This window comes from Ambystoma mexicanum, chromosome 12, assembly GCF_040938575.1.
Source record: "Ambystoma mexicanum isolate Mex_15411 chromosome 12, UKY_AmexF1_1, whole genome shotgun sequence".
Lineage (NCBI taxonomy): Eukaryota > Metazoa > Chordata > Amphibia > Caudata > Ambystomatidae > Ambystoma > Ambystoma mexicanum.
Window position 1 is genome coordinate 192,220,899 of NC_090936.1, and position 25,261 is coordinate 192,246,159.

General features: G+C 49.2%; 1 protein-coding gene across 8 annotated transcripts in view; it reads right to left on the reverse strand.

Annotated features, from left to right (window-relative positions):
* The window catches only part of TSPAN9 (tetraspanin 9), a 1,448,163-nt gene that overhangs the window by 71,892 nt on the left and 1,351,010 nt on the right, over positions 1-25,261 (reverse strand). For all 8 annotated transcript variants that reach the window (XM_069628285.1, XM_069628282.1, XM_069628286.1 and 5 more), the window contains one exon: positions 20,602-20,676. In XM_069628285.1, the coding sequence (XP_069484386.1) occupies positions 20,602-20,676 (75 nt within the window). The remainder of the gene's footprint in view (positions 1-20,601; positions 20,677-25,261) is intronic.

A 25,261-nucleotide genomic window follows, 5' to 3' on the forward strand; every position in this document is an offset into this window, starting at 1 on the left:
GCAATCAGGTTGCCCAGTTTTTTCAGCTCCTATTCTTCCGGGTCACTCCTGCACCCCAAACAAAGATGGTTTCTGAGATAAAGCCTTCAGAGGTTTCCTGCATGAATTATTTTGCGTTTGTGTTGCATGTCCCGGCAGCTAATGCACCTGCTGTCACCCCACAAAGACCACATCCATCTGCCTTGAAAGCTCTTCCAATCATTCAAGACCAACGCTGGTTGACAGAAAGGAATCTTGACAGATTGACCGTCAACCCCACGCACACACAATAGTCCCACAACAAATTCAGTTCAGCTGTCACAGCCACTGACATAGCAGTCATCTCTGCACCTGAACACAAAGCCCTGCAGGATTTTTATAATGTTTTAAACTAGTCATCTCTGTTCTATTCGCATGCAATGTGATGCTCTTTTTATTTTCATGTTTGAACAGACCACGTCTTCCGAAGGGCTTTCATCCACCACAGTGCTTTGAATCTAAAACTATGGCAGTAGGCGCTACACAAATAACATAACTTTACCTCCAGCAACAAGTCTATGATCCTGGATTCTACCTTGCTCTCATGTACCACCTCCTGTTTGCTCTGCACAGCATTTGCCATAGAGATGATAAATAATCACTCACAATTTATGGTACTGTGTGTCAATGAACCACATCAAAGCACCTAAACACTGACCTGGTTTTGAAATGCAAAACGATGAGGCCCACACCACCAGCCTATGCCACACAGTATATCCATAGATCTACTCAACGCAGGACCACCACACCAGCATGGTATCATGATTTAGGACGAGACATTTAGCATATGGACTAGCATACAATATTTCTTATAATTTGAAGATTTTGTGACTCAGAGTAAACAGACTAATGTTCATTTCTGAGTGAAAGGTTGCCGTGCAGGGCGAGACTAAGCAATGGCATGTCAGGGATATGCAGCAAGTTCTTTTTGGGTAAAGCACACTGCCAAGGCAGGCCAAAGCAATTGTTCAATCGATACACACTCTGTATCTCTTTCACTACTTCGTAGAAAGGTAATCATCCCAGAGGATTTTCAGTAATTTCGTTATTGTACTTCGGTTGTCGCTTCCTAAATCTCACTGTCCGTCGTGCCGGGTGCACAGTTAGCTATCCTTAATCCGACAAAATTACATTGATCGAAACTTTAGAAATTTGGAGAATGCTTGGCTACAAAAAACGTAATGCTTGAAGCATGTGGCATCAGACAGTAAGGACCGAATCACCGCAGGGTGGAAACATGTTGGACTGCACCAATAAAGAGAGTCTTCCTACTACAAATGAAGTCCAGCTACACATGCCCCCAAACTCTAAAATACAGTCAGCTTTCACCCCCTGGTCAAGGTTCTCTTGCTTTGAACACTGAAAGCAAATTCTTTGCCGTGTTGATACCACAAAGGTAAAGTCGGCTGCATGTTGAAATGTATCGAAAGATAGAATTACACACCACTAGTTCTTTAATTCTTATACCCTCTTGCTGGCAATTTCTTTAATAGGAGGAAAGTGGAAGTTAATGGGGGGGTGTGGTGCAAGATGTAAAAATTGAAGTATTGAAGAACCAGCTTTCAGGGGGATATGTATCCTGAAGGCAGCCCTAGGCGTGGGTATGCTGCGGATGTGTAGAGCGAGGATGCAGAAAGTTTCCGGAGGGCTGTGTGTGACAAGTTGGTTGGGAGAGGTGTAAAGATCGGATGGTATTGGTGTATGCAGTTAAAGACGATGCTGGCAGGTGTTCGTCTGTAGTATAGAGAGAGTGGCTAATGGATTTAGGCAGGTATAAGATCAGGGGAGGATATTGGAGGTTTGTGAAAACCTACCCCATAATTTGACCAAAATGGCTACCTGGGAAAGACACTGATAAAGCTTCTAGGAGTCCAGGGAAATTCCTCTGGGCTAATTTCTGGTCTGAGGCAAAATTATCCTTGTTCTCCGGACTTAAAGTCCATTCCCTAACCCCCAATACAGGAATCTACCTAGTTAAAAACCTTGTGTCCTTGATGGCAAAATACCATTCTCAGATCTTCAAGCCTTACCAAGTATCTACAGATCTGAGATCTGCATTGTTAAAGTTAATATCCTTCTGCAAATTCAAGTACAAGAGATTTGGTGGCAGATCTCGTCATATAAAAAAGGCTCTTCTCTGGAATGCTCCTCGACCTTTTATGAGAAGGTAAAACGGTCATCCTACGGTGTAAGAAAAAACCAAAGCCCTGTTTCTGCCACATAGGCAGAGAGGAGGATTAGAAAAGATCAAAGATGTCCACATAGGCTGAGATGAGGTGTGGGATGTATTGACCCGCTTTGCTATACTATGCGGCATCACTCTACTATTTATGGTGCAAGAAACAGCAACAATGGTGGCAAAACTCTTGTGCATGCCAAAACCTCCAAAACCGTGTTTTCCAACACACAAAAAGATGGCTGCACAACCTGCCACCCATGGTGCATGTGTGGTGGAATAGAACAAACACTGTAGAAAAAGTGCCAGGGGGCTCCATGACAAGCAAACTGAGTACAGAGGGAGAAGCATCGCTTTGCAAATGAAACTCAAAAACTTGCCTGTAAATGACATTTATTTTGCTGCAAAAACTCCAAAAGGCCTGTACATAATACTGTTTCAACACTCAAAATCTTGCTTGGCTCTAAAATTCATTTAACCTAATGAAGCACTGTGAATGTACAAAGTCCTAAAATGTGAAGAGCAAAACATTCTCTCAGAAAAACTGGATTGCCTGTGAATGATCGCCCCTGTCAAAATCTGTGTGCAGCACACTGCACTACCTGTGAAGGACAGCCCTGTCAGATGGGCTCTCCTGATGAAACTACACAGTTATCTAAACTAAAAGTCTGCTGGATTAGCAAACATAAAAGGATTGGTGCTAAAAGGAATACAGATCTCAGTTGTTTTGGATTCTGCAGGTTTAAAGCTAAGAAAGTAATTTATCTACGTCATTTGATGCAACTAGTTTTATTCTTAAATTCTTGACTTAAAATCCAGCAGAAACCAATTAGCCTGGCTGGGCCTGCAAGAAGTAGAAAAACCTGTTTCCCCCAAGGGGAGGGAAACCCTCTCAGCAGAAACTCACTGACGCATGATAATTGTGGGTTAGGCCAGACGTTTGTCTACAATCAAGGAATGAACAATGGCAGATCTTCCAGGCCAGGAAATGGACATGTGAAAAGGTCAAACTGCTCCTTGAAGGAATTTCCCAAAGGAGGGGGCTACTCCTTGAGCTCCAGGGAGAGACACAAGGCGGACCCTTTGCTGCTAAGAATAATGAACACTTTTTAGTGACTCATAACATGTTATCTAAAGTGGTGAAAAATATAAAAAGGACAGATTTGTTGATCTAATTTACGTTTCAAGAGGTGGTGGAACTGTGTAACATATTCTGGACAGGAATGACAATATATGTGGTTTTATGTGAACTGTATTAATGCTAGAATTGTTAAACTTTACACACACATCCCCATGGTAAACATATATATTTGTGGAAATTTGCAGAAAGTTTGGAAAATGTGTTCATGGCAAAATGGACTAAATTCTGCAGAAAGGTGAAACAAGGTCTCACAGCTGCGGGATTTTGAGGAACAGATACTGCATAACATATGGAATCTTTGTGTGTGATTTTTGTAGAGGTTACCAATGTATAAATATGTATTTAGGACAAAATTCGATTTGATACTAGTGGCTAGGGGACGTTTCTAAGGACTGTAAAAGCCAAAACATAAATGTGACATCATCCGTCCTTGATCCAATCACTCAGCAGATGCAAGGCGGAGATGAGGTCCTGATCGAATCCCAGTTCACAGGGCAAGCTTAGTTAAGCCGGCCCATACACCCATTTTTATGATGTCATTGGAAAGGATAAATAGAGACAGCTAACACCACATAGGAACTCACTCACTCACTCTTCCGATTCCAGCGAAGCACTTTGTTCCAGCATTCAACATCCAGCCTTTAACATCCTTCCAGATCCAGATGCCAAGAATCTTCCCAAGCAGTAGCTGAACTATTTTCAGCAAGGCCTCAATCCTCAAACTTATTCTTACAACCCAGTGAAGCGCTGTGGTGTGAGAAAGCATCCTGAGCTAGCATCCTGAAACTATCTGGCTTGCTACCATAAGGCTTACCTGATGAACTCGCTATCCAGCTGATTTGAAATACCGAGATACAAGAAGGGCAGATCCTGTGCAGTTCCGGAGACCGGCCTAGCTGCTCCAGTCCCGCACCTGATGTGCTGTCCTTCCTTGATAGACCCAATCCAGTGACCAGAACCGTGACGGTCAAAAATCTTAAATCCCAGTGAATTGTGAGTATTAATAGGACGCTAGAGAACTATTGTATACCTTGCATTATCTTGTTCCATTCTAACCTTTGAACTATCCCTACTTTCATAACCAGTAACATTGTCAAAATCTTTAGTGCTATCTTATTGTGTCTAGTTGCTAAAGCGCCATTTTCATAGTCCTCTTATTTTTGTAACTCTGATACATAAATCCCACTTTGAGTCTTTGGACTGGTGCCGCCGGGTAAGGTGATGGGGATCTGTTACTGAAGTCATGAATCAGTCTCAGAGCTTACTTTGTCCCGACTTGTTTGCCTAACCTAAACGCTCTAGCCTTGAGTTAAAGCATAAGCCATATTTTCTGATTCCAAACTGAAGTTCTTGTCCAAAATGTGTGTCTTTATTTTTGAAAAAAATACCTTTCACTAAAACCCCCATAACTCCCTCTGTTATTAAGATAGAAGCGAAATTGCAACTCCCACTTGTACCTAACATTCTTAGCTATCTCTAGAATCCAGTGCGAAACAGTGCGATTGAACCGTTATATCAAAAATCGCATAAGTAAAAGTTTGCAGCAAATTTACATTTCGAAAAGTTTTACATGTGTGAAGTAGCTTTAACTTATTTCCCACTTGGTCTTTGAGATTTCAAATGTTTTCTTTTGATTAAATCATTGCTTGTGTTTGCTTGCATCTGTTCAAAGTGGCTCCCATAGAAGTGTACAATAATTTAAGCATTTTTGACCATTGGTGTTTTTGCTCAGCCAATTTCAAAGCCATTCTGACAGTTGAAAAGTCAATTCTGTTTTTCTCTTGTGTTTAAAGGGGGAAGGTGGGAGTAATATTCTGTTTGATCTGTGTTATTCCTGCGTACCTGCTCTCTCCTCACATCTATTTAAATTTCCTATTGGTGGGTTGACGGTGTTGAAGGGGGAACCTCTAACCATAGTGTTATCTGTTCCAAACCAACCCAAAAGTATTATTTTCTTTGCTGCATTCATTTGTGTTCATTACTTGATTCCCTGTACATTAAAGCTATTATTCATTGTTCTGTCACCCCATTGGTGATTGTTGTTACCAATTAAAAGATATTGTGATTTAAATTCTAAACAAATAAATAAATATTCACCTTTGAAAACTAGCCTGATTCCTGGTCCAGTGTGACTGGGGGGGGGGGTTTCTCAGGAGAAGGGTGTGATATGAGTGGTATATCATTCAGAATATTGAACTTGTAGATAAAAATAAATAAGAGTGTCATTTGTGCACTACATGCTGGGCGAGACTTGGATGTGTGCCAGATTGAAATCACTTACAGAGGACTAAACATTATCGCTTCCCATCACAACAGACTTTGCAACAGGAATGCTACACATGGTCGACAACTAAGAAAAGCTCACCAAAGCCTGCCTCTGACAACACGGGCTACAGATTTAGCTGTATCACAGTGCGCAGAACGTAAAATGCTTATGACTATTAAGACCTAGGTCATCACATACTTTGGTAATATAGCTATGTGGGTTAGGCCAATGGCAGGCGTAGTTTGTGTTCTTTGGGTCTCTGCAGTACACATCAAACTCCTGTGGGGTCGGAGGGTACAGTATTCAAATAAGAAGAAGTTTAGAAATGAGGGACACATTGCACTTGGTAAGGGGCCTTTAAGAAATCAGATGAAATGTAGCGTGGGTCTTCTGTAAGATTTTTTTATCATTATGTTGTGATACGATAATCTGTAGATCACAGTTCAGGGCAGTTAAAGTCCAGCAAGGATGTGCAGTTGGCACAAGTCAATAATGGACCGGAAGCTTGATGTGATGTGCAGCATAGGTCAAGTCATTCTGAAGTTTTCTTTAATGTCAATACTTTGTTAAGGTTTATGATTATATAGCTTGATGATAGAGTTTTTTTGAAGAGCTAGTGTTATTTTTTCAGTTCTTATGGTCGGATGAAAGCACTCTGGAGCTTTTAACAGTGCACTCTGAGGGAAATGACCCAAAGCTTTGGTAACCAGTAATCAGGGTGGTGAACAGTACGCACACAAATCTAACTGGTCAGGATGTTAAAGTCACAAAGTTACTAACCTACTACAATTTGTGATGTAATGAAACAGAATTCACACATAAATTTGACCAATACATAAACCGCATGACGTGGATTATTAATGAGTTGCGCTGATAACGGGCAATCTTCTCACACATTCTTCACTATAAGGCGTAGGATGTTAGCCTTCCCCAATCCTGGCACAATCCTATTGTAAAGCGCCCCGCTGCTCTTGAGTTAGGTTTGCGCTATAAGGAATTAAATTAAAATAAAACTAACCACTTTATGCAAAGGTCCTGGAACCCAATTTGCAACGAAACCGCTTAGTAGAAACTAGAAACCATGTTGTGTTCTTAAACAGGACAGTCACCCATGAAAAAAGGAATACTGCTACCCACCTACAACTCAACTACCCTGATCTAAGGCTCCATAGAGCTGAAGCTCAACACCAGGTTCACTTCCGCACAACACGATGGCTGGGAAAAGAACCAGAGTCTTCGAAAAGTAGGGCTACAAGTTGTGGCATGCTGGAGTAAGGAGTCGGACAATGGGGTGACATTTCCACCATGGTCTTTATTTAAATAATGATGGAAAAGGCCCATCTTTCCCTATCCGTAAAGGGTGCTCGTCAACAGGGTGGTTGTCAAACTCAAGTGACCGTCCTCTACCCAAACTAACCTACTCTAGCCCTACCACTAACAAAAGACATTAACAAAGATTTCCAGGAGAATCACTCCCTTCTGCTGGTTCAATGGGATCAGCCCTAGATGCATATTTCTGTTTGTCTTTGGAAACAGTTCAGTTTCTGCACTTGTAGAGAATACCAGGAGAATGACTCCCTTCTTCTGGTCCAACAGTTTAGCAACTGCAACCTTCTCCTTGTTACCTTGATCAGTTTCTTGGCTGCTGTTTGTTGAATCTGAAACTAAGGCAAAAGGTTACCAATTATGTGGAAAACCAGGAGAACGGCTCTTCTCCCGATTTAGTTGGTTCATCCACTGGCTATCCTTAGATAACTTCCTGTAGCAGTTGTTAGCAACCTTTGCAATTCTTTCCAGGCTTCTCTTGGGGATTACTTAAAGGTCATACACCCATTTGGCTTCCAATATACAGTTATTCCTTGCCTTTCTTATTTCAGGTGTACACCAGCCTGCAGTCCAGTACCTTCTGCTTCTTTGTTGAAGTGTTAGTCCAAACCTGCCCATTTCTTGGACATTTCATTTCTACCCAACTGCACCCACTTTCCTTTGATGATTTATTGGCCTCTGGCTATTAACTTCAGCATATTGATAGGGATGTGGTGGTTTTGTGTGATTTTTTTATATATGACGTAATTGGGAAAAATGTGCAAATGAAAGTATCTTTGCTTGAAATAATTTCTAGGCCTATCATTGTACCATCCCAACTCGCATGTTTCTCTTGATCTATCGTTATCCACTGTATTGTATAGTGAGTCTTAATGAGTTTTTCAGATTTTCGGGCATCACTCTGGAGTTTGTGCACTAAACGTATTTTGGAGAACTATAATCACCCAATCAATTTGGTGCGAGGACACCCCTGCTCACCATGTACAATGCCAAAGGACACAGTCACTGCACTGAGCCGGGATATAGCAGGAAGGGAAGGGCATGCAAGGCATGCACCATTTATAGATGAACATGGGGTTGAGGAAGGAGGATCCACGTGGGACCTTCCTGGGGATGGAGGTCTTCAGCAGTCTTTACCTCAATGTTTTACTTTCATAGAAACCTGTATGAAGGATCTTTGTTTATGTATACACTCTAACAAGACAGCAGCACTCTTCTTTGCCACCTCTTTTTATGTTTCTTCTCTTATTTCGTTGCCTCCAGTTCTGTTTCGTCTATTGGAATCAGCCCACAAACAGGGTTTCGTTTTAGACGATAGCCTGGCTTATGAGAAACAAATTCACTCTCTTTCGCAATCCAGCCGCTTTCAGCTATTTCGTATGAGGAAAATGAGGCCCATCCTTACCTTTTCAGCCACTAAGCTTCTTCTCCCATCTTTAACCCATGGGTGCCACCACAGTGGTTCCCTCTGCCTTTTTACCTGGTCTATCCATTCTCCACTGTGTAATCTTAACTGCTCCCCTTACATGGCTCCCGGTTCACTGTTAATCTCATCTACTAGCTATTGTATTTAAATGTGTCCATGGCCTTGCCCCGACCCTACCTTTCTTACTGTGTCACTCTTTATTCTCCTGCTATTCAGCCTGGCTTCTCTTCTCAATGTCGACTTCTATTTCCTAAGCCGTCCTGCGCTGCCTCGCGCTTTAGAGTCCTCTTCATAATGTCTGCAGGTCCTTCGCTTGCCCACTTGGAGAAGACATTTAAGGAATTGTGCGCTTGAGTCAAATTAGTCTCCCTCATTTTAAGTTTTGTAGACGCCCCTCTTCAGCGCTCATGCGCGATAGCCTGTCCCTTTATGATGTGCACCGTATCTATCCCTTGGTAAAGGGCCCTATATAAATAAATCTAGCAAGATGTGGATAGCGATCCGCAGGTTTACGAGGGGCATCGCATACGCCTGTCGTAGGGTTGCTGGGGGTGTTTAGCGAGCATATGACCCTGGAGCGAGCGGAGAACGTATTTTGTCCAGCCCGTTGCAGTGTGTGTAGATAAACACTTTCCCAGCCAATGCCATTGCCATTAGCCTTCATGGAGCAGAACGGGGTTTGATGCATTTGCGCAGCTCGATGTTTTGCAAAGCGATATTAGTTGAACATGCCCAACGCAGCATTTATTGTCACTCGCCGTTAGTCTCCCACAAAACATGGGACAGCTCGGACACTCATTGTGTCCCCCCCATTATGCTAGGCGTCATTTGTCATTTCAGCCCCCAGACGGACGGTGGGGTGCGCGTGTTCCACCGCCTGTGTGAGGCTGATACTGGCGCCGCGCTGCAATCTCTCCTTGCACTGGGGTGTCCGATGCAACCGCGATATACATCAGGTGCTCTGGGTTCGCGATAAACCATGTGGCGTGCACGGCACGGCACGGCCGCGCAACTAGCCTTGCGCCCCGATAACTGCGCTAAACTGATGCATGCTGAAACGAATGGATTACAGGGCACCCACCCACCAGTCATTAGAAACCAGAAGACCCTCCAACAGCTATCAGTCGAATTTTGCATGGACATAAGTGCAGGGTGACTAGACGTCCCCGTTTTGCGGCTTTGTCCCTGTGTTCGAGGCTTTCTTCCACTTTAAAAAAAAAAATCTGTGCCACGATTTGACGGTCGGGTGAAGACGGTCTAGGTTTTCTTTTTAGATACACTGTTGAAAAAATATGCGATTGGGCCGTCTACCACTCTCCCAGAAACAGACTTCAGCATATGTTCACAGTTTTACCATCTGAGGATGGGCTTGAACCACCACCCTTCCAGGTCCGATCAGCGTGCCTTCACTGCCTGTGCCACGGAGACTGGGTGGGTGAGAAATCAGGAGACGTCACGTCATACGTAGCAAGCTACAGCTCCTTGGTTATGAATCGGCTTATATACATATACACAACAGCACCATTTATATGCAGCTCCTTTGGAATGGGGGATGAAGTAGGTCACGTTAAATGGAGATAGGCAGGACGTGGAGGCAGTGGGGTGGTCCTTCTTGTGTGTTGCTGCCCATCCCGGTTTTTAATCTTGCGAATCGGGTCACTTTTAAGTGGTACACACTATTGTGTTCCGCGATAAGTCTTAGCCCGCCTGTTCAACTCTTGCTTCATAGCCCGAGGTCAAACTTGGGGCATTTATGGGAATATTTAAAGCACTGCCATGCTGTGAGCCAGCCACTCACTCGCCACTAAGCACACAGAGGAACAAACAATATGATCAAAGGTGGCCGCATGCCAGCAGGATCGTCTTTGGTCACGAGCCTGCTTCTGAGCCTAGAGCACTTCTGTTCTGGGACTTGTAGTTCTGCTATTTGCATTACAGCCATGGCCATGTGAGGCCTGACAGGCCATAGCGGCGGCCTTATGACACCAGGCTAGTTGAAAGGCTGGTCATTCAATAGTTCTGGGATTTTAAGCAACGACTGCGTAACACGATACTACTTGCAACAGCATCGTTACAACTCTAGCACTTCAGCATAGAGAATGAAAGGTCCTGTGTTCTGTGTGAGGTGTATGGGCATGTCACATATAACAGTTACTATGCACTGCCTTTTAACACAACTACTTTAAGAAGAAGGACCATTGCCTGAAATTCTGTGCATATAACAAGCTGCTGTACAGTCCACGTGGCTAATTGCATTCTCTAGCTGTTCTTAGCTCACAGGCACAGTGCCTTCAATGGTGGACCAACTTCAGTTTGCAATATGCGTTTGCATGGCGGTTTAATTATGCCGGTTCCTCAGCTCCGCATCTCCCTCAGCCTGCATCAGGGAATTCACCCACCCTCACCCAGAGGACATGCACGTATGCCTCTTGTCCAGTGGTTTCTGCTTCCGTCTTCCCTGTTCCTTTTTCCCCCCTTTGGGGTTCCCCTCGGGCACATCGTTACACAGCCGATCATTGGCTCTGTGACTTCTGACAGTTGGCTCGGCATTCGCAGACGATTTATGAGTCTAGGACTTTAGGTCTGATCCCATAAAGAACAACAACAATTGAACATAGTGCAGACAGAGTTTCATCCACAATGTCTATGACAAGGAGCACACAATCTGACTGTTATAATTGCCAAATTGACCAATGTCACGCTGGTCTCTTTATGCAGTCCTGGATTTTTAGCCCGTGGCACGTTGGATTTTGGACCTTGCAGTAATTATGGGCATCCAAACTTCAGCATGAAAGTGCTATTTTCTACAAATCCAGGGCTGCAAGACAGTGACTCATATTGAATGGTTGCAAGGTGAGCTGTGCATGCCATTGTGAAAAAGATGAAGTTCTGGAGGGCTCTCCTAGAACTACAAGCCACACTATGAACCTGTAAGAAAGCGGGGAGGCATGCAGGCAGGGAGATCTCGGGTGAAATATTAGAAAAGGTTATCTGAGCGCTTCTGGGGAAAGGTGGGGTTTCTGTCTGCTACGGCCAAGTCTTGCAGTCCCTTTCCTTGGCTCATTTCGAGGCTGGTGCATGCATGCTAACAGGACCCTTAGCGGGGGCAGCCTAACACCCTTCGCCTCCCCCCCCCACAGCTCACTCACCACACCACCCTCCCTTCCGTCGCCCCGGTGTCGTGTAGGCCGGCACCTCCCCCCCAGTCCCTCCCCCCCCCCCCACCGCCTCCCTTTCTCCCGTGCCGGCCTTCCCCCTTCCACCTTCCTTCCCCGTGCAAGCAATAATAGGCGGAGACAATTGTACGATTGGAAATGTTAATGCCACAGCAGCTTTATTTTGCATAAAGTCTTGGAGTTATCTTACATACGATCCGTAATTCGCCACACCACAGGTTCTTCTACTCCGTGTGAGGTTACCTAGGGTCGCCCCCCCCCCTCCTCCCCGTCGTCGTCCAGCGGACGCCTCCGGTGTACCCCGTCCCTGTCTATCTTCTCTCTACCCCGTGTTCATCTGTCGCTGATTGCCCCTTGCCCCCATCCATCGTGTAGTTCACCTCTTAACTTTGTTCCATAGACCCCAATTGCATCTCTGCCCGCCCCCTCCCCTCTTTGCGTCCCCCAGGTCCCCTTCTATCTACCGCAGGCCGCCCCTTGGCGCCTGGCAAGTTCCTATACAGACACCACCAACAGTGTCCCAATACATCTCATACATACACCGGGCCGGCCCCGACCTCCGGTGCCGACCCACCGCCACTTTCTCCCTGCCTAAACGGTCATCATCCTGCGATGTCCTTCTGCCTAGTGTCCCCTGCTATTGAGACTCACCGTCCCACCTTCTTCTCTAGCACCGCCTCTACTTGAGGCCCTCTTTCCCCAATTCCCCCCCCCCCCCCGGAGGGCTTCCCCTTGTATACCTTAGTTGTGTTTTGAGCTTCGTTCTTTTGACCCCCCCCCGGCCCTCTCTTTTGGGTTTGGAATGGTTTCCAAGACCCCTATCTCCCTCCCCTTTTTCCCAGGGCCTCCCCTGAGTCTAGTACTCCTGGGGCACCGTATGATCTAATCTGTTGGCTGTGCCTTCCCCTATGGGCCGGACAGCGCTTTGCTACAGGGATCGCATTGTAACTCCGCCGGGCGACCTGAAAAAGAAAGCAACATAATTACAACGCATTTATTCATAACGGGAGGGCGGGTGGGAAAAGCTTCTTCTTGTCCACGGACGTGGAGGGGGAACAGGAAACCGGAAGAAGAGATCGTTCTAGGGACGATCCTTGCCCTTTTGTAGGGTCTTCCCCCCCCCGGCTTCCTGTTCCCCCGCCCCCGGCTGCCCCCCTCCCCCCCAATTGCTCCCCGGGTACCCCCAGCCACTTCCGGGCGGCCCCTTCCCCCTCGTCCCGCCCCCCCCCTGTGAGTGTGAGTTCCCCCCTCCCCCCCGCGCGCCGCCAGAGGGCGGTGACTCAAGGGGGTGGAGTGTCTCTGGCCCGGCAACCCCCACTAAGGGGCGGCGCCTGCCATGCTGCGTCCCGCGCGCATTCGCCCGCCATAGCGGGGGCAGCCTAACACCCTTCGCCTCCCCCCCCACAGCTCACTCACCACACCACCCTCCCTTCCGTCGCCCCGGTGTCGTGTAGGCCGGCACCTCCCCCCCAGTCCCTCTCCCCCCCCACCGCCTCCCTTTCTCCCGTGCCGGCCTTCCCCCTTCCTTCCCCGTGCAAGCAATAATAGGCGGAGACAATTGTACGATTGGAAATGTTAATGCCACAGCAGCTTTATTTTGCATAAAGTCTTGGAGTTATCTTACATACGATCCGTAATTCGCCACACCACAGGTTCTTCTACTCCGTGTGAGGTTACCTAGGGTCGCCCCCCCCTCCTCCCCGTCGTCGTCCAGCGGACGCCTCCGGGGTACCCCGTCCCTGTCTATCTTCTCTCTACCCCGTGTTCATCTGTCGCTGATTGCCCCTTGCCCCCATCCATCGTGTAGTTCACCTCTTAACTTTGTTCCATAGACCCCAATTGCATCTCTGCCCGCCCCCTCCCCTCTTTGCGTCCCCCAGGTCCCCTTCTATCTACCGCAGGCCGCCCCTTGGCGCCTGGCAAGTTCCTATACAGACACCACTGACAGTGTCCCAATACATCTCATACATACACCGGGCCGGCCCCGACCTCCGGTGCCGACCCACCACCACTTTCTCCCTGCCTAAACGGTCATCATCCTGCGATGTCCTTCTGCCTAGTGTCCCCTGCTATTGAGACTCACCGTCCCACCTTCTTCTCTAGCACCGCCTCTACTTGAGGCCCTCTTTCCCCAATTCCTTCCCCCCCCCGGAGGGCTTCCCCTTGTATACCTTAGTTGTGTTTTGAGCTTCGTTCTTTTGACCCCCCCCCCGGCCCTCTCTTTTGGGTTTGGAATGGTTTCCAAGACCCCTATCTCCCTCCCCTTTTTCCCAGGGCCTCCCCTGAGTATAGTACTCCTGGGGCACCGTATGATCTAATCTGTTGGCTGTGCCTTCCCCTATGGGCCGGACAGCGCTTTGCTACAGGGATCGCATTGTAACTCCTCCAAGACTCTCTGCGGGCAGCCGGCGGCAGAGAGTTCCCCCATTCTCCCTTTCCGCATCGCCTACCCTCCCCTGCTCATCTCCTGATCCACCCCCTCCCCCCCCTGCCTTCCCCCACCCCTCCTTCCCCGTGCCCCTATTTTGGCTGCATTCATGTACAACCCACCTTCCTTAGCCCTTCTATCCATTCCAGGCACATCAGTGCTGTTCCTACATCCGAGAGGTGTGTTCCGTCGGAATCAAAATACCCGGGTACTTTTAATGTTAGCAGGGGATGCCTTACCCAAACCATTCCTCTGCTTTTCAAAAATCCCCCCATCCTCCCGTTGGTCTTTCTCCTCGATTCCTCGATCGCCCCGTGTCGTGCCGCCCCCCTCCATACCATTCTGGGGATAATTTCCGACCACATGACTTCAACCGCCTTGAATTCCCTGCCAATTCTAGTGAACAGGGCCCTTAACCGCGCGGATAAGTCTTTGCGTCCCTTTGCGACCAGATCGTTACCCCCCGCATGAATCAGCACAACATCGGGGTAACCGTGCATGTGCGAAGTCGCTTCCAGGGTGTCCCACAACTGGTCGCAATGGAGGCCGGCCTTTCCCAGCCACAGTATCCTTGTCTGCCGGAATCCCAGGTTCCCGTCCCTGTGTGCCTTCCGTGCTCTTCCCGCCGCCCGAGTGACGAAGGAATGGCCCACGATCCACACCCGTGCCGCATCTGGGAGGAAACATTACAGCTGATTACCATATGTGTCCCTCCTCCTGTTCCGCAGCTACCCCCCCCCCCTTCCCGTGCCGCCCGTTTTACAGGCGTACATATACTTTGTATTTGTCGGAATCCCACCGGCCCAGCTTCTTGACCTCCTCCTCCCCCATCCCTTCTCTACTGGCCGTGGTTGCCGCGCCTATGCGGAACGAATGCGTAGAATATTGGGCCGGGTTCTCCCCTGTTCTTTCTAGCGTGCTGGCCAGTACCCTCCGGAACTGAAACTGCGTGAGTGGTGTGCCGTTGGCGTGGGTAAATAAGTACCCTGGTCCCTCCCTCCTTATCCCTAGGTACCCTTACATGTTTTTTTTTGGACAAAATGGGTCTTGCCCCAATCTTGCCAAGGCCAGGGAACAGCCCTTGGCCCCTTGGTCAGTTTTAGATAGCCTTATCTTTATATGCAGTACCTCGCTCTTGATGGCAATAGAACTGAGACCTTCCTAGTGGAGGAGCCGGAGATCCACCGCCCCCAGCCCTAACCGGCCCTTGTGCGGGTGCTGATGGTAATACCCCTGTCCCTGGCCGCCCAGCTTGTGTTATCCCACCGTTGCTAGCCCAACCGGTGAACTCGACCCTACCGGCTCCCCCAGGCCCTGCTTTGTTAAGTGAGGGCCCCACGGGTGATCCCGTCCCTGGCAGCATCAAACCTTCATTTGTGATCCCTATCTGGTTCCCCCGGCCCCCTGTGAATACTATAGACCCATCAGCCTGTTCAATGGTCCCCCTGGTAGATCCCAGCCAATCCTCTACTGATTTGTGCACCCACTTCAAATCGGGGTCATGTGCCATCCTGAGGCGAAAACGTTGGTCTCTTAGGAACCATTCGTTGCCGCCCAGAATATTATGTTCTTGAATCACGCCAGCCCTGTAACCCATCAGTGCTGGGTTTAACGAAGGATCTTTTCAGTGTATGGTTTGGGCCAAAATTTTAAAAGCTGCCAGCCAGTTAGCTAACGTTTTTGCCGGCCTCACTCTCTTCCTGGCTTTGACCGTCTCCCTCCCCCCGATGTCATTTAGTGTGTCCTCCCCCTCCATTTCGTGTTCCAACAGAGGCAATAAATCTATAAATTTTCCATCCCAAATCTGTTTCTTCACCCTTCCCGGCAATAACCAAGATGAATAGCCATCCCCTGTTGCGGCTGGTAACTTAGCGGGGAGCCCTGCGCCTGCCTCCCCATGTCCCGGCGTTGCCGGTATGCCTGTTGCCATGTCTCTCGCCGCGCCGCCTGTCGCCCCCGTGCTGGCTTGTACTGGATACCCGCCTCTCCAAACGTTGCTCGCCACTGTGGCGGTTGTGCCAATGTTGTTTGCGGTAGGGGGGTTCCTGCCTGCTTTTCCAAGTAAGCCTGATACCACCCGAGTAATGGTGCGCACTAGTTCTGACTCACCATTTACTTCCGTGTTAAGGGGGGCCGGCATTTCCGTTGTGCACACCCCTATGTCCTTCGGAACTGCTGCCTTAATGGGTTGCGGGATTGCCGGCGTGGGTGGATGTGGTGTATGTGGCACGGTCTTGGGGGGGCGGTGGGGGCCGGAGGGGTGGCCCCCAGTAGCGCTTTTAATGCCGCCAATTCTTCCTCCAAGTCCCTTTTTGTCTTTTTGTGGTGTGGTCCCCCGCTTGTTTTGGCCGTTCTTTTCCGCGGTGCTCCCGGCTCGTGACCGTTATTTGGCAGTGTTTGTTCCCCCCCATTCGGGTTCTCTCCACTCGTGCTGGCGTGTACATTGTCCACATTAATCCCATCCAATGCGTGCCCGGCATTTTCATCGCGCCGGGGCATAACCGGCCCGCCCATCCTGGCCATGGCTGCCTGCCACCCCATAACCTCTGTAAGGGCCATGAATTCGGCCCATGATTGTGCATCCATGCCCCTCCCAGTGGCTGATGGGACCGGGACTTCCTGCCCTTGTAGTCCCTCCTCTACTAGCACTAATTCGATGACGTCGTGCGCCGAATTGGCCGTGCTAGCCTGGAACGACATGCCGATCTACGAGACAAATTGATATGTGTCACATATTGATGATGAAACATGTGGGATACTACTCATAGTACACGGTGACCTCAAACTGTCCCACCTCCCTAACTCCCTCCTCCCTCGTATCCAGGCAACCCACGCTGCCCCGCTGGCGCCTCCCGACAAGACACCATCTTGTACAGAAGCCCACTTGTATTAATGAGGTCATGCAACTTTAATTCACTCCCACCCCCCCAATGACTACCCTCCGCCAACCGGTGCGCTTGGCCTGAGTTCACCCTGTTATCCTCAGGCTTGCCCGACCCACTTAAAACAAGGCCCCCCTGTCAGCTTATCCTCCTGCACCGATGTTGGAGAAATTTAATGCATGTGTGAGCATTGTCTGCAGCATAAGCAGAAAGCGCAATTTAGGGCGTGGCAGGGCGGGGCGGGAACTGGGGGGAAGGAGGGGGAGGGGGGATGAGGGGGGCGGAGAGGAGAAGGAGAGACGGAACCACCACGGGGGAGAATATGAGTGAAAATTGACACAGCAGCAAAACGGGATGTGCTCGAGCTCCTGGATGGACATCATACCTCTCCCACGACGCACCCAAACAAAACAAAACCTTCCCCTGCAAATCTGCCCGGCACTACTGCGGCCCCTGTACATCTCTAGCCTGGCTCTGTAGCCGACCATCGCCCCACACTTAGCCCCAGCACAAATCACCCCGGCAAGGTACCCCTCGTGAGCATCGTCTCCCGAAACCGAGAAACCGCTGTAGAGGCACGGCCAGGCCGCCCCTCGTGAGCGCTGTCTCCCGCAACCACAAAATCGATGTAGAGAAAGACATCAGCCATATGTCATCCAGCAACTGTACCCTATGCTTGAAAAATCGTCAAGTCACGCCACTACCCACTACCCCAAACCCATGCGAAACCACCGACTTTTTTCCCAGCTCCCCTCACTCCTCTCCCAGCCCTACCCGCGTACCCCTTCTCTCTTGCTTTGTGCTTTCCCACTTTCTCTAAGTTATAGTTTCCAACTCTCTTCCAATTTTTCTCTCCGTTTCCCCCATTTCACTGCTCCAACTTTTTTTTTTTTTTTTTTTAGGCGTCCCTTCGCTCCCCCCACTCCCCCCTCCCAACCACTTCTGTCCCATCCCTTCTTTCGTTCTTCTTGCCATCCAAGCTCCTTTCTGCTGTGCGGCTTCACCCCCCAAAGCAAGTAGCACAGATGCAGGACCCGTAAAAGCTGCGTGAGTTCCCTTCTACAGCCAGCATTAACTACAGGGCCTCTTGCCGGCAGAGACAGCCTGTAGGAAGTGTGAGCTCCCATTTCACACAGAACAATCGAGGCCAGTGCGCGCAGGGCCTTCATCCTAATGGCGAGGAAGGGATGGCAAGAGATGCGAGTGATCCCCCTCACAGCCTACATTTACAGGACACGACGTGATCAAAACTAGCCACCAGGGGGTCAAATATTACCAATAAAAGTGGGGGCATCCACCGACTCATGTTGGCATGGTGAACCCACTCCACACTACAAACAAAATCTCCTGCACGCGAAAAGAAGCGGCACAGAACCCGCCCGTACGTGCACCATATGGTGCAACAAAGAAAGAACACCGCAGAGAAAGCAGGCCCCAACACGCTCCCGAACCCGGCCCCCGAGGCCACCCCACCCTTCGGTGAAACTCGCAGCAAGCGGCGCGATGACCGCGCACCTGTGCAATGAAACGTTAGCCCCAGGAAAACAGCATGAAAAACACAGGCCCCCAACTCCCGCTTCACGCCGGATAAACCGTAGGCCCGACGGCATCCCGGCAAAATGGACGCTCCCGCTGGCTGCCCATCAACTCCCCTCCAACCTCGGAATACCCCCCCGTTTTCATAACGCTCTGCAAATCCCATCGGCATCCCATACTCCGGTGTCTCCCGCTGCCTGTGCTGGGCGCGCCACTCTAGAGGTTACCCGGGACAAACGGCAGGGTTACGATTAGCACACCCAACAAAGGACCTGTTCACAGTGAGCGAGTCAGTTCCCGCCCATGAGGAAAGCAACTGCATTTACCCACAACCGGTTATTCTCAACACACCAGGCTCTTGCTTTAAAGTGTAGTTGGCTGTACCTCCAGAGCCCACTAGAAAGCCGGCACTACTTCAAGAGCGAACGGTAGTCACATGCATCACAGATTCAATAAAAACACTACCCTGTGCAGAATCACTCAAGCGTGCATGAGCGGACGAGCACAGCCGCCCGGCGCCGGCTGGCTTGCACTCTAGTAACCTTTCCCCTACTTCACAGAGAGAGCAAGCTTGCAGCAGCTCTCTCCAGCGCCAGCTCCACACGCGCTATCACTCCAGGTCAACAAAGCCAACCTCTAATGGCCTGCTTATCTAAAATGCTGCCGATCAGTCAACGAATACAGAGCCCAAAAGCTGCTAAATCCGCAATGGACGGCATTCGTACATTCCCAAGGTTGCAAAACGACGGTTGGACATGTAAGGCAAGTATACCAGGTGCAGTAACTGCTCAGATAATCACCACGTAAATGCTCTCTTGACGAGGTCACATGGAAAGAGAAGGGGAAAAAATTCCCTTGGAGACCCACGCCCGTCCGACGCGCTCCGCTTCCTCCCCACTAGCCTCCCAGCACCAGTTGCACAGCACGCGCTTCAATAAAAGTACACCCCCACCCCCCCCGACCTCACGGAGCGATGCACGTGTCCGCAGTCCCTTCGCGAGGAAGCCACGGCCGCCGCTGGCCACCGCAACCCCCCAACCCGTACCCGACCAAGTGCCCACCCGCTCACCTGCGAATCCACCACGTCTCCGAAACGATCACCGAGGCTGGAAAACCTTCGCCAACGATGCCCGAACTCCTCACTCATCCCAGGAACCGCGGGAAGCAACCACCGCAACCGCCGCTAGAACAGACGACCGCAGGCGACAGCACGACCTCAGGCAAAAGCTTCTTCCAAACTTCTTCTCGTCCTGGAAAAGCTTCTTCTTGTCCACGGACGTGGAGGGGGAACAGGAAACCGGAAGAAGAGATCGTTCTAGGGACGATCCTTGCCCTTTTGTAGGGTCTCCCCCCCCCCCCGGCTTCCTGTTCCCCCGCCCCCGGCTGCCCCCCTCCCCCCCAATTGTTCCCCGGGTACCCCCAGCCACTTCCGGGCGGCCCCTTCCCCCTCGTCCCGCCCCCCCCCCCTGTGAGTGTGAGTTCCCCCCTCCCCCCCCGCGCGCCGCCAGAGGGCGGTGACTCGGGGGGGGGGGGGGGTGGAGTGTCTCTGGCCCGGCAACCCCCACTAAGGGGCGGCGCCTGCCATGCTGCGTCCCGCGCGCATTCGCCCGCCATTCTATTCATACGCTATCAGAAGTCAAGACCTCTTTCTTTGCAGACTGGGTCAAGTTGTCCTCGATTAAACACGTGGAACTCTGCACTACAAGCCCCAGAATGCAAATGAAAAAAAAAAAAACAGGATGATTGGATTGTCCAGAATGGATTGGAGAACACCGTCATGTATTCCCCTAGGCCAGTACACACAGAGAAACATTAGCTTTTCAAACTCCTGCAAAATGTCAGAAAGCGCTCTCTTGAGTTTGAGGTTGAATGAGATGAAGTTCCAGAGTGTAGAGCCCTTTGTATGTATGGACCGACCTCCAAAGCCGTTTACAGTTAGCTGGGTGGCTAACATGGTTACTACTGTGAATATCATAATTATGAGAATTGCAGAACCTTTACAAAACACATGCATGGTCCTAATATTAAATAGCATTTACGTGGACAAGCACTATGCAATGAAATACGAAGGAATGCTAATGGCACGTGTGACTACAGGATGCACGTCCAGCTGGAGAGCGGGCTCTCATTAAACCGGACCTGCCAGGAGACCAGTTCATAGCAGAATGTGAATCGTGTGACATTTACAGAGAGCCCAGAGAAGGCGTCCTTCAGGTTTCTCCTTACCTTGTCCATGTAGACAAAGAATAGGATGAGCAAAATCAGCTCCACCAGAAGGATGATCAGCAGGATGATGAAAAACTGCAACAAAAAGAGAAGACAGACTAGATTACTTTCCCAGCATGCATACCTTCCTCGAAAGATGCGCCACACTTCACGGGGCCTCCTTTAGATGGAGAACAGCAGCCCACGTGGTATTATTGTCTGACACTTTTAGCCCAGTTTGACTGCATGCTGGGATTGGTAGTTTGGTTTTCCCTCCCGACTTTAGGCAGAGAGTCCTAAACCCCAGTGCAAAAAGCGAGATTGACCAAAAAGTCCAAGCTGGCGGCAGGTGTTGGACACGTCACAGGTTCATGCACAATAGTGATCTCGCAACTCTGATTACCATTTCGCACAGGTTGCACTAAGAAAACACCTTTGGTGGTAACAGATAGGTCGTACCACAAAGCCCTCCTGGCCAGCTGTCCTATGCCATATCAAACAGAGCGGCTTTTGGCGCCTTGGGATCATATCCATAGCAATGGTGGAAGGCGCTATAGAAATGATCAAGTGGATGATTTGAAACCTCCCATCTTCCACCCAATGGAATCCCACACTTCGGCTACCTCCCCCAGAGCGCAATCGCAGAGGCAGGGCGCCCTCCTGACAAGCGGGTGCCCTGGACAAGGGATCCTTCATGTTGCAAACGTGAGGGCGTGCGACTGTAATATTTCAATGAAAAATGTTCCGAAATAAAATATTTAAAAAAAAAAAACATATGGTACATTTTCAAAGGGCGAAACTACGTAAAAGTATCTAGTACTCGACAACATCATTTGTACATATCCCATTTCTTTTTTAAATTGTACGATTCCAGCACCTCCCCAACAGATGGCAGTATTTATGGCCCCATCCATGCAGGGCACAGCCTTCTGAAATGCTGTGCAAAGCACCCGCAGCTTCACTCGCCCACCATGCCATCATGGCCAATGAGGCACTGAGTGATGGCTTTTCAGGCATTCCTTCTACTGGGGGTAAGTGCTGGAAGCATGCTCGAGTGCCAGACCGGTGCACCGGTGAGAAACCTGCGACCAGGGTTCAAACCTGGTGTGCACCCCGCATCAACTGGGCCAATGCCTCATTATCTGGGTCACCCCGCAATCAACTCCATGTGTGCACTGCTTTCATTTAGCCCCTTTTCCTGAGTGCGGAAGGATTGTGAATAGGTTTCAGTGTTCATTATTAGCGGTTTATTATTTTTCTCTTTATTCATACCCTGTTACTATTAGTGGTTCTTATTTATACATTTTTTGAGCTACATAACTTAACAGCTGTATATTTGTTATTACTATTCAAGTACACAATTCCCAGGATTTACGGAGTATATGTGTATGTTCGTACACACAACAACATGCATGCTGAGACTGTAGCGGCATTTCACACTGTACACCAGGGTTGTCCCACTCCAGACCTCGAGGGCCGGGATCCTGAAGGGTTTTCAGGATGTCCCTCAGTAATCTTAATGATGAAACTGTGCATACATTTAGAAGCATTGTATACAACTTTATCTCATGAATATTAATAAGGGGTATCCTGAAAACCCTACCGGCTCCGGCCTTCAAGGCCTGGAGTTGGGCAACCCTGTACACAGAACTTCCCTAGGAACCCTCTGCCACATAGCCAGCTTTCCAGCTGGAACATGGCCTCCCCTTTTTCACCGGAAAACTGAGACCCCAAGTTAAGGGTTTCGGCCCATCAGTCACCATCATTGGAACTTGGGCCCAAAGGATGGGAGTGAATCCACAGCTTCAAAGTGAACTCTGGCAACAGAAATGAGGCATTTCAAGCTGAATAAAGAAAGGCATTTGTACAACGGACCTCTATTGGTGTGGAAATGGCAAGTGCAGTTCTTAAAATCTAGGGAGAGATTAGGCAAAACCCCTTTGGCTGCAATGTTATTTCTGAACACGCCATTTGCCAAGACCTGATCCAACAGCACACATCTCTAAATGGGGAGCAACTCGCTCTATGGCAAGCAACGGGACAAGCCATTGCAGCTTGACTTCATTCATCACCCAATGTGGAGATGTCTGTGCTCTGCAATAAAACAGAAGAGACCTCAATAGGCTAAGAACATCCATGTACCTAAAGTGAAGGACAGGGGCCTATTAGCAGCCTGGGTAAGTCGAGGCGCTTTACAATTGTAATTACCCCCTCCAAAGGAAGAAGAGCACTGGTGCCCCACTGCACAACTATCCACTGTGTGCCATACCCCTAGAGGAGCAGGTCATCACTAGCATTTACAAACATTCCCCTAGCGAAATGTTAACAAAATGTTCAAACAGCTGTTGTCATTTGAACAAAGTCAACTTTGACGACTCGGACAACAAGGCATCCCTTCCTTTTATTCTGTGGACCACCATACTGACCTTTGTGCATGCATCCATCACGGGGATGTAAATGCCTGCGTCTGTAATGGGAAGAACACTTCAGACAGTACTGTAACCCCCCATACAGGTTCAGACCCGTTCAATGCCAATAGAGTGATGGAAGGGCTGTAAATGGAAGTAGACCATGGCCCCCACATAATTTCAAACTGTTCGAATGACAATAACAATTAGAAAGCGCCTCAATTTAGCTTAGCGATAAAGGCTAATTGCCAGCCCTAGTTATCCCTGAGGAGATATAACAGTAGGATATGTGTGATCACAAAGGGCTAGGGCCAGGTCGCGCTACTGCTATTCTTTTTCCCAGTCAGGTCCCATCAGGATGTTGCATCTCTCAGAAGATGTATGTATTCTTTTTATGTCACACTCCAGCATGTGATCATGGAATCCCTCTACAGAGCTTGACAACAGTCAATTCACAGTTGTTTGGACAGGTCAAATGCCATGGAGAAACAGTGGATACAGAGTCTGGACCCTCATTAGTCCTCAGAATGAGAGGACCTCACATTATTTTTCACAGTGCTATTTGGAGTCTGATCCGTTTAAAAAAAAAGATGTACAGGGTTCTGGAAGCAGCAAAGTACCTGGACATCACTTGGTATTGCAAGGGGAAACGGGCGGCCTCCATGGCCTCACCTTTGCTACCTCTGGAGCTGCTCTTGCAACCCCGGCTTCACAGATGTTGGGGGCAGACCCTTGTCATTGAAAAAAAAACAGAACTGAAAATAAGTGTACAATTATGACATGGCTCTCCAAATGAGGGTCACTGTGTAGTTCGGCTGAACTTGGATTGACCATTGTCCGACCCTCATTTGCTCCACATTTCTGGTTGCACAAGTATACTTAATGTGACTTGGTCTTTAGGCTCACCATGAGAAATGGGGTGGGGGTCCCGCTCAGTCTGGGGTGTGAGGCCTACCAGGGTGGAATCCCTTGCACAGGGAAAGTACGTTGGGGTGTGTTGTGGTCTGTGGGCACCCATATCACATGATCTGATACCCCCATTCTCTGTAGAGCTCCTTCTGACTTAGCCCTGACCAGTTCCATTTGGCTCCACAGCAATAGAGCTGCGGGGCATCAGGGTCCATAGGTGGCAGGTTGGAGAGGCAGAGAGCTGTTGCTAGTAGATGGAGGCAGCACAATATGCCCGTTCTAGACACACTGTTCAGACAGACAGTGAGCATAGCAGTTGCTGTCACGAGCGAGGTGCCGTATGTTGCCACAGTGAAAACCCTGCTTTCCATTATACCACCTACCTTCCTCTTGCACCCTCATCTCTTATGCTCCCGGTTGAATCGAGGGCATCAGCACTTCCTGTCTTGTTGCAGGCACCTTTAATGAACTAATTGGTTTCTGGATTCACAGATTCACAGTCTTCTTCCAGTTTCTTAAGGAATTCTCTATGGCTATTTGAAGCCTCAACTTAAGATGGATGGAACATTCTCCATATCTCTTTGCAAACCTTTGTTTGCGGCATTTGATCGTCAATTGGTCAGGTATGTGCTCATCACATCTACTGGCTACTAAATGACACTGCGGTGTGAGGGCACTCACATCACATGATTTGTTGCCCCCATTATCTGTGCTCCTCCAGGCATAAAATCCTGACTAGGTCCAGGCGGCCACATGTCAACAGAGCTGTGGAGAATCAGCCTTACTAGGTGGCCAGTGTGATGATTCGTTAGATGGCGTCACTTCTTCGCAGAGGGGAGTACCCTTTCTTTGAGGCTAGGGAGGTGTGGCCAGTAACCAATAGTTCACCTAGGGGTGGTTCTCATGGTGATGAACTCCCCTCCCAGGAATAACGCCGTGGGTCTAGGACACAGCCTCTTTATCCGCCAACCCCCTTAGGGTGATATCAGTGACCAAACCTTGTGTACATAGGCTCATGTCGAAAACCATGTGTTATAAAATATCCATTAACCTTGATTTGACAAGTACTGGGATGGGGAAGAACCTGAGAATGCTACAGTGAAGAGGGGAGAACACTCGAGCAGCTGGAGCCAATTGGACTGACGGTACGGCGGCGCTGTCCCCGCTATTTAAACTAAACAGCAAGGAAGGACAGTGTTCTTCTCCACCAGAGGCTGAGATTGGAAGGAGTTCTTCGTCGTTTTGAGGACCACCTGGCTGTAGCCTGTGTGATTCTGATTTGCCGAGAGCCATTGTGACTCCAGGAGGAGAACTGGGCGAGCGAGGAGGCCACCATTGAGCCTGTGAGACTGAACGTAGGCACG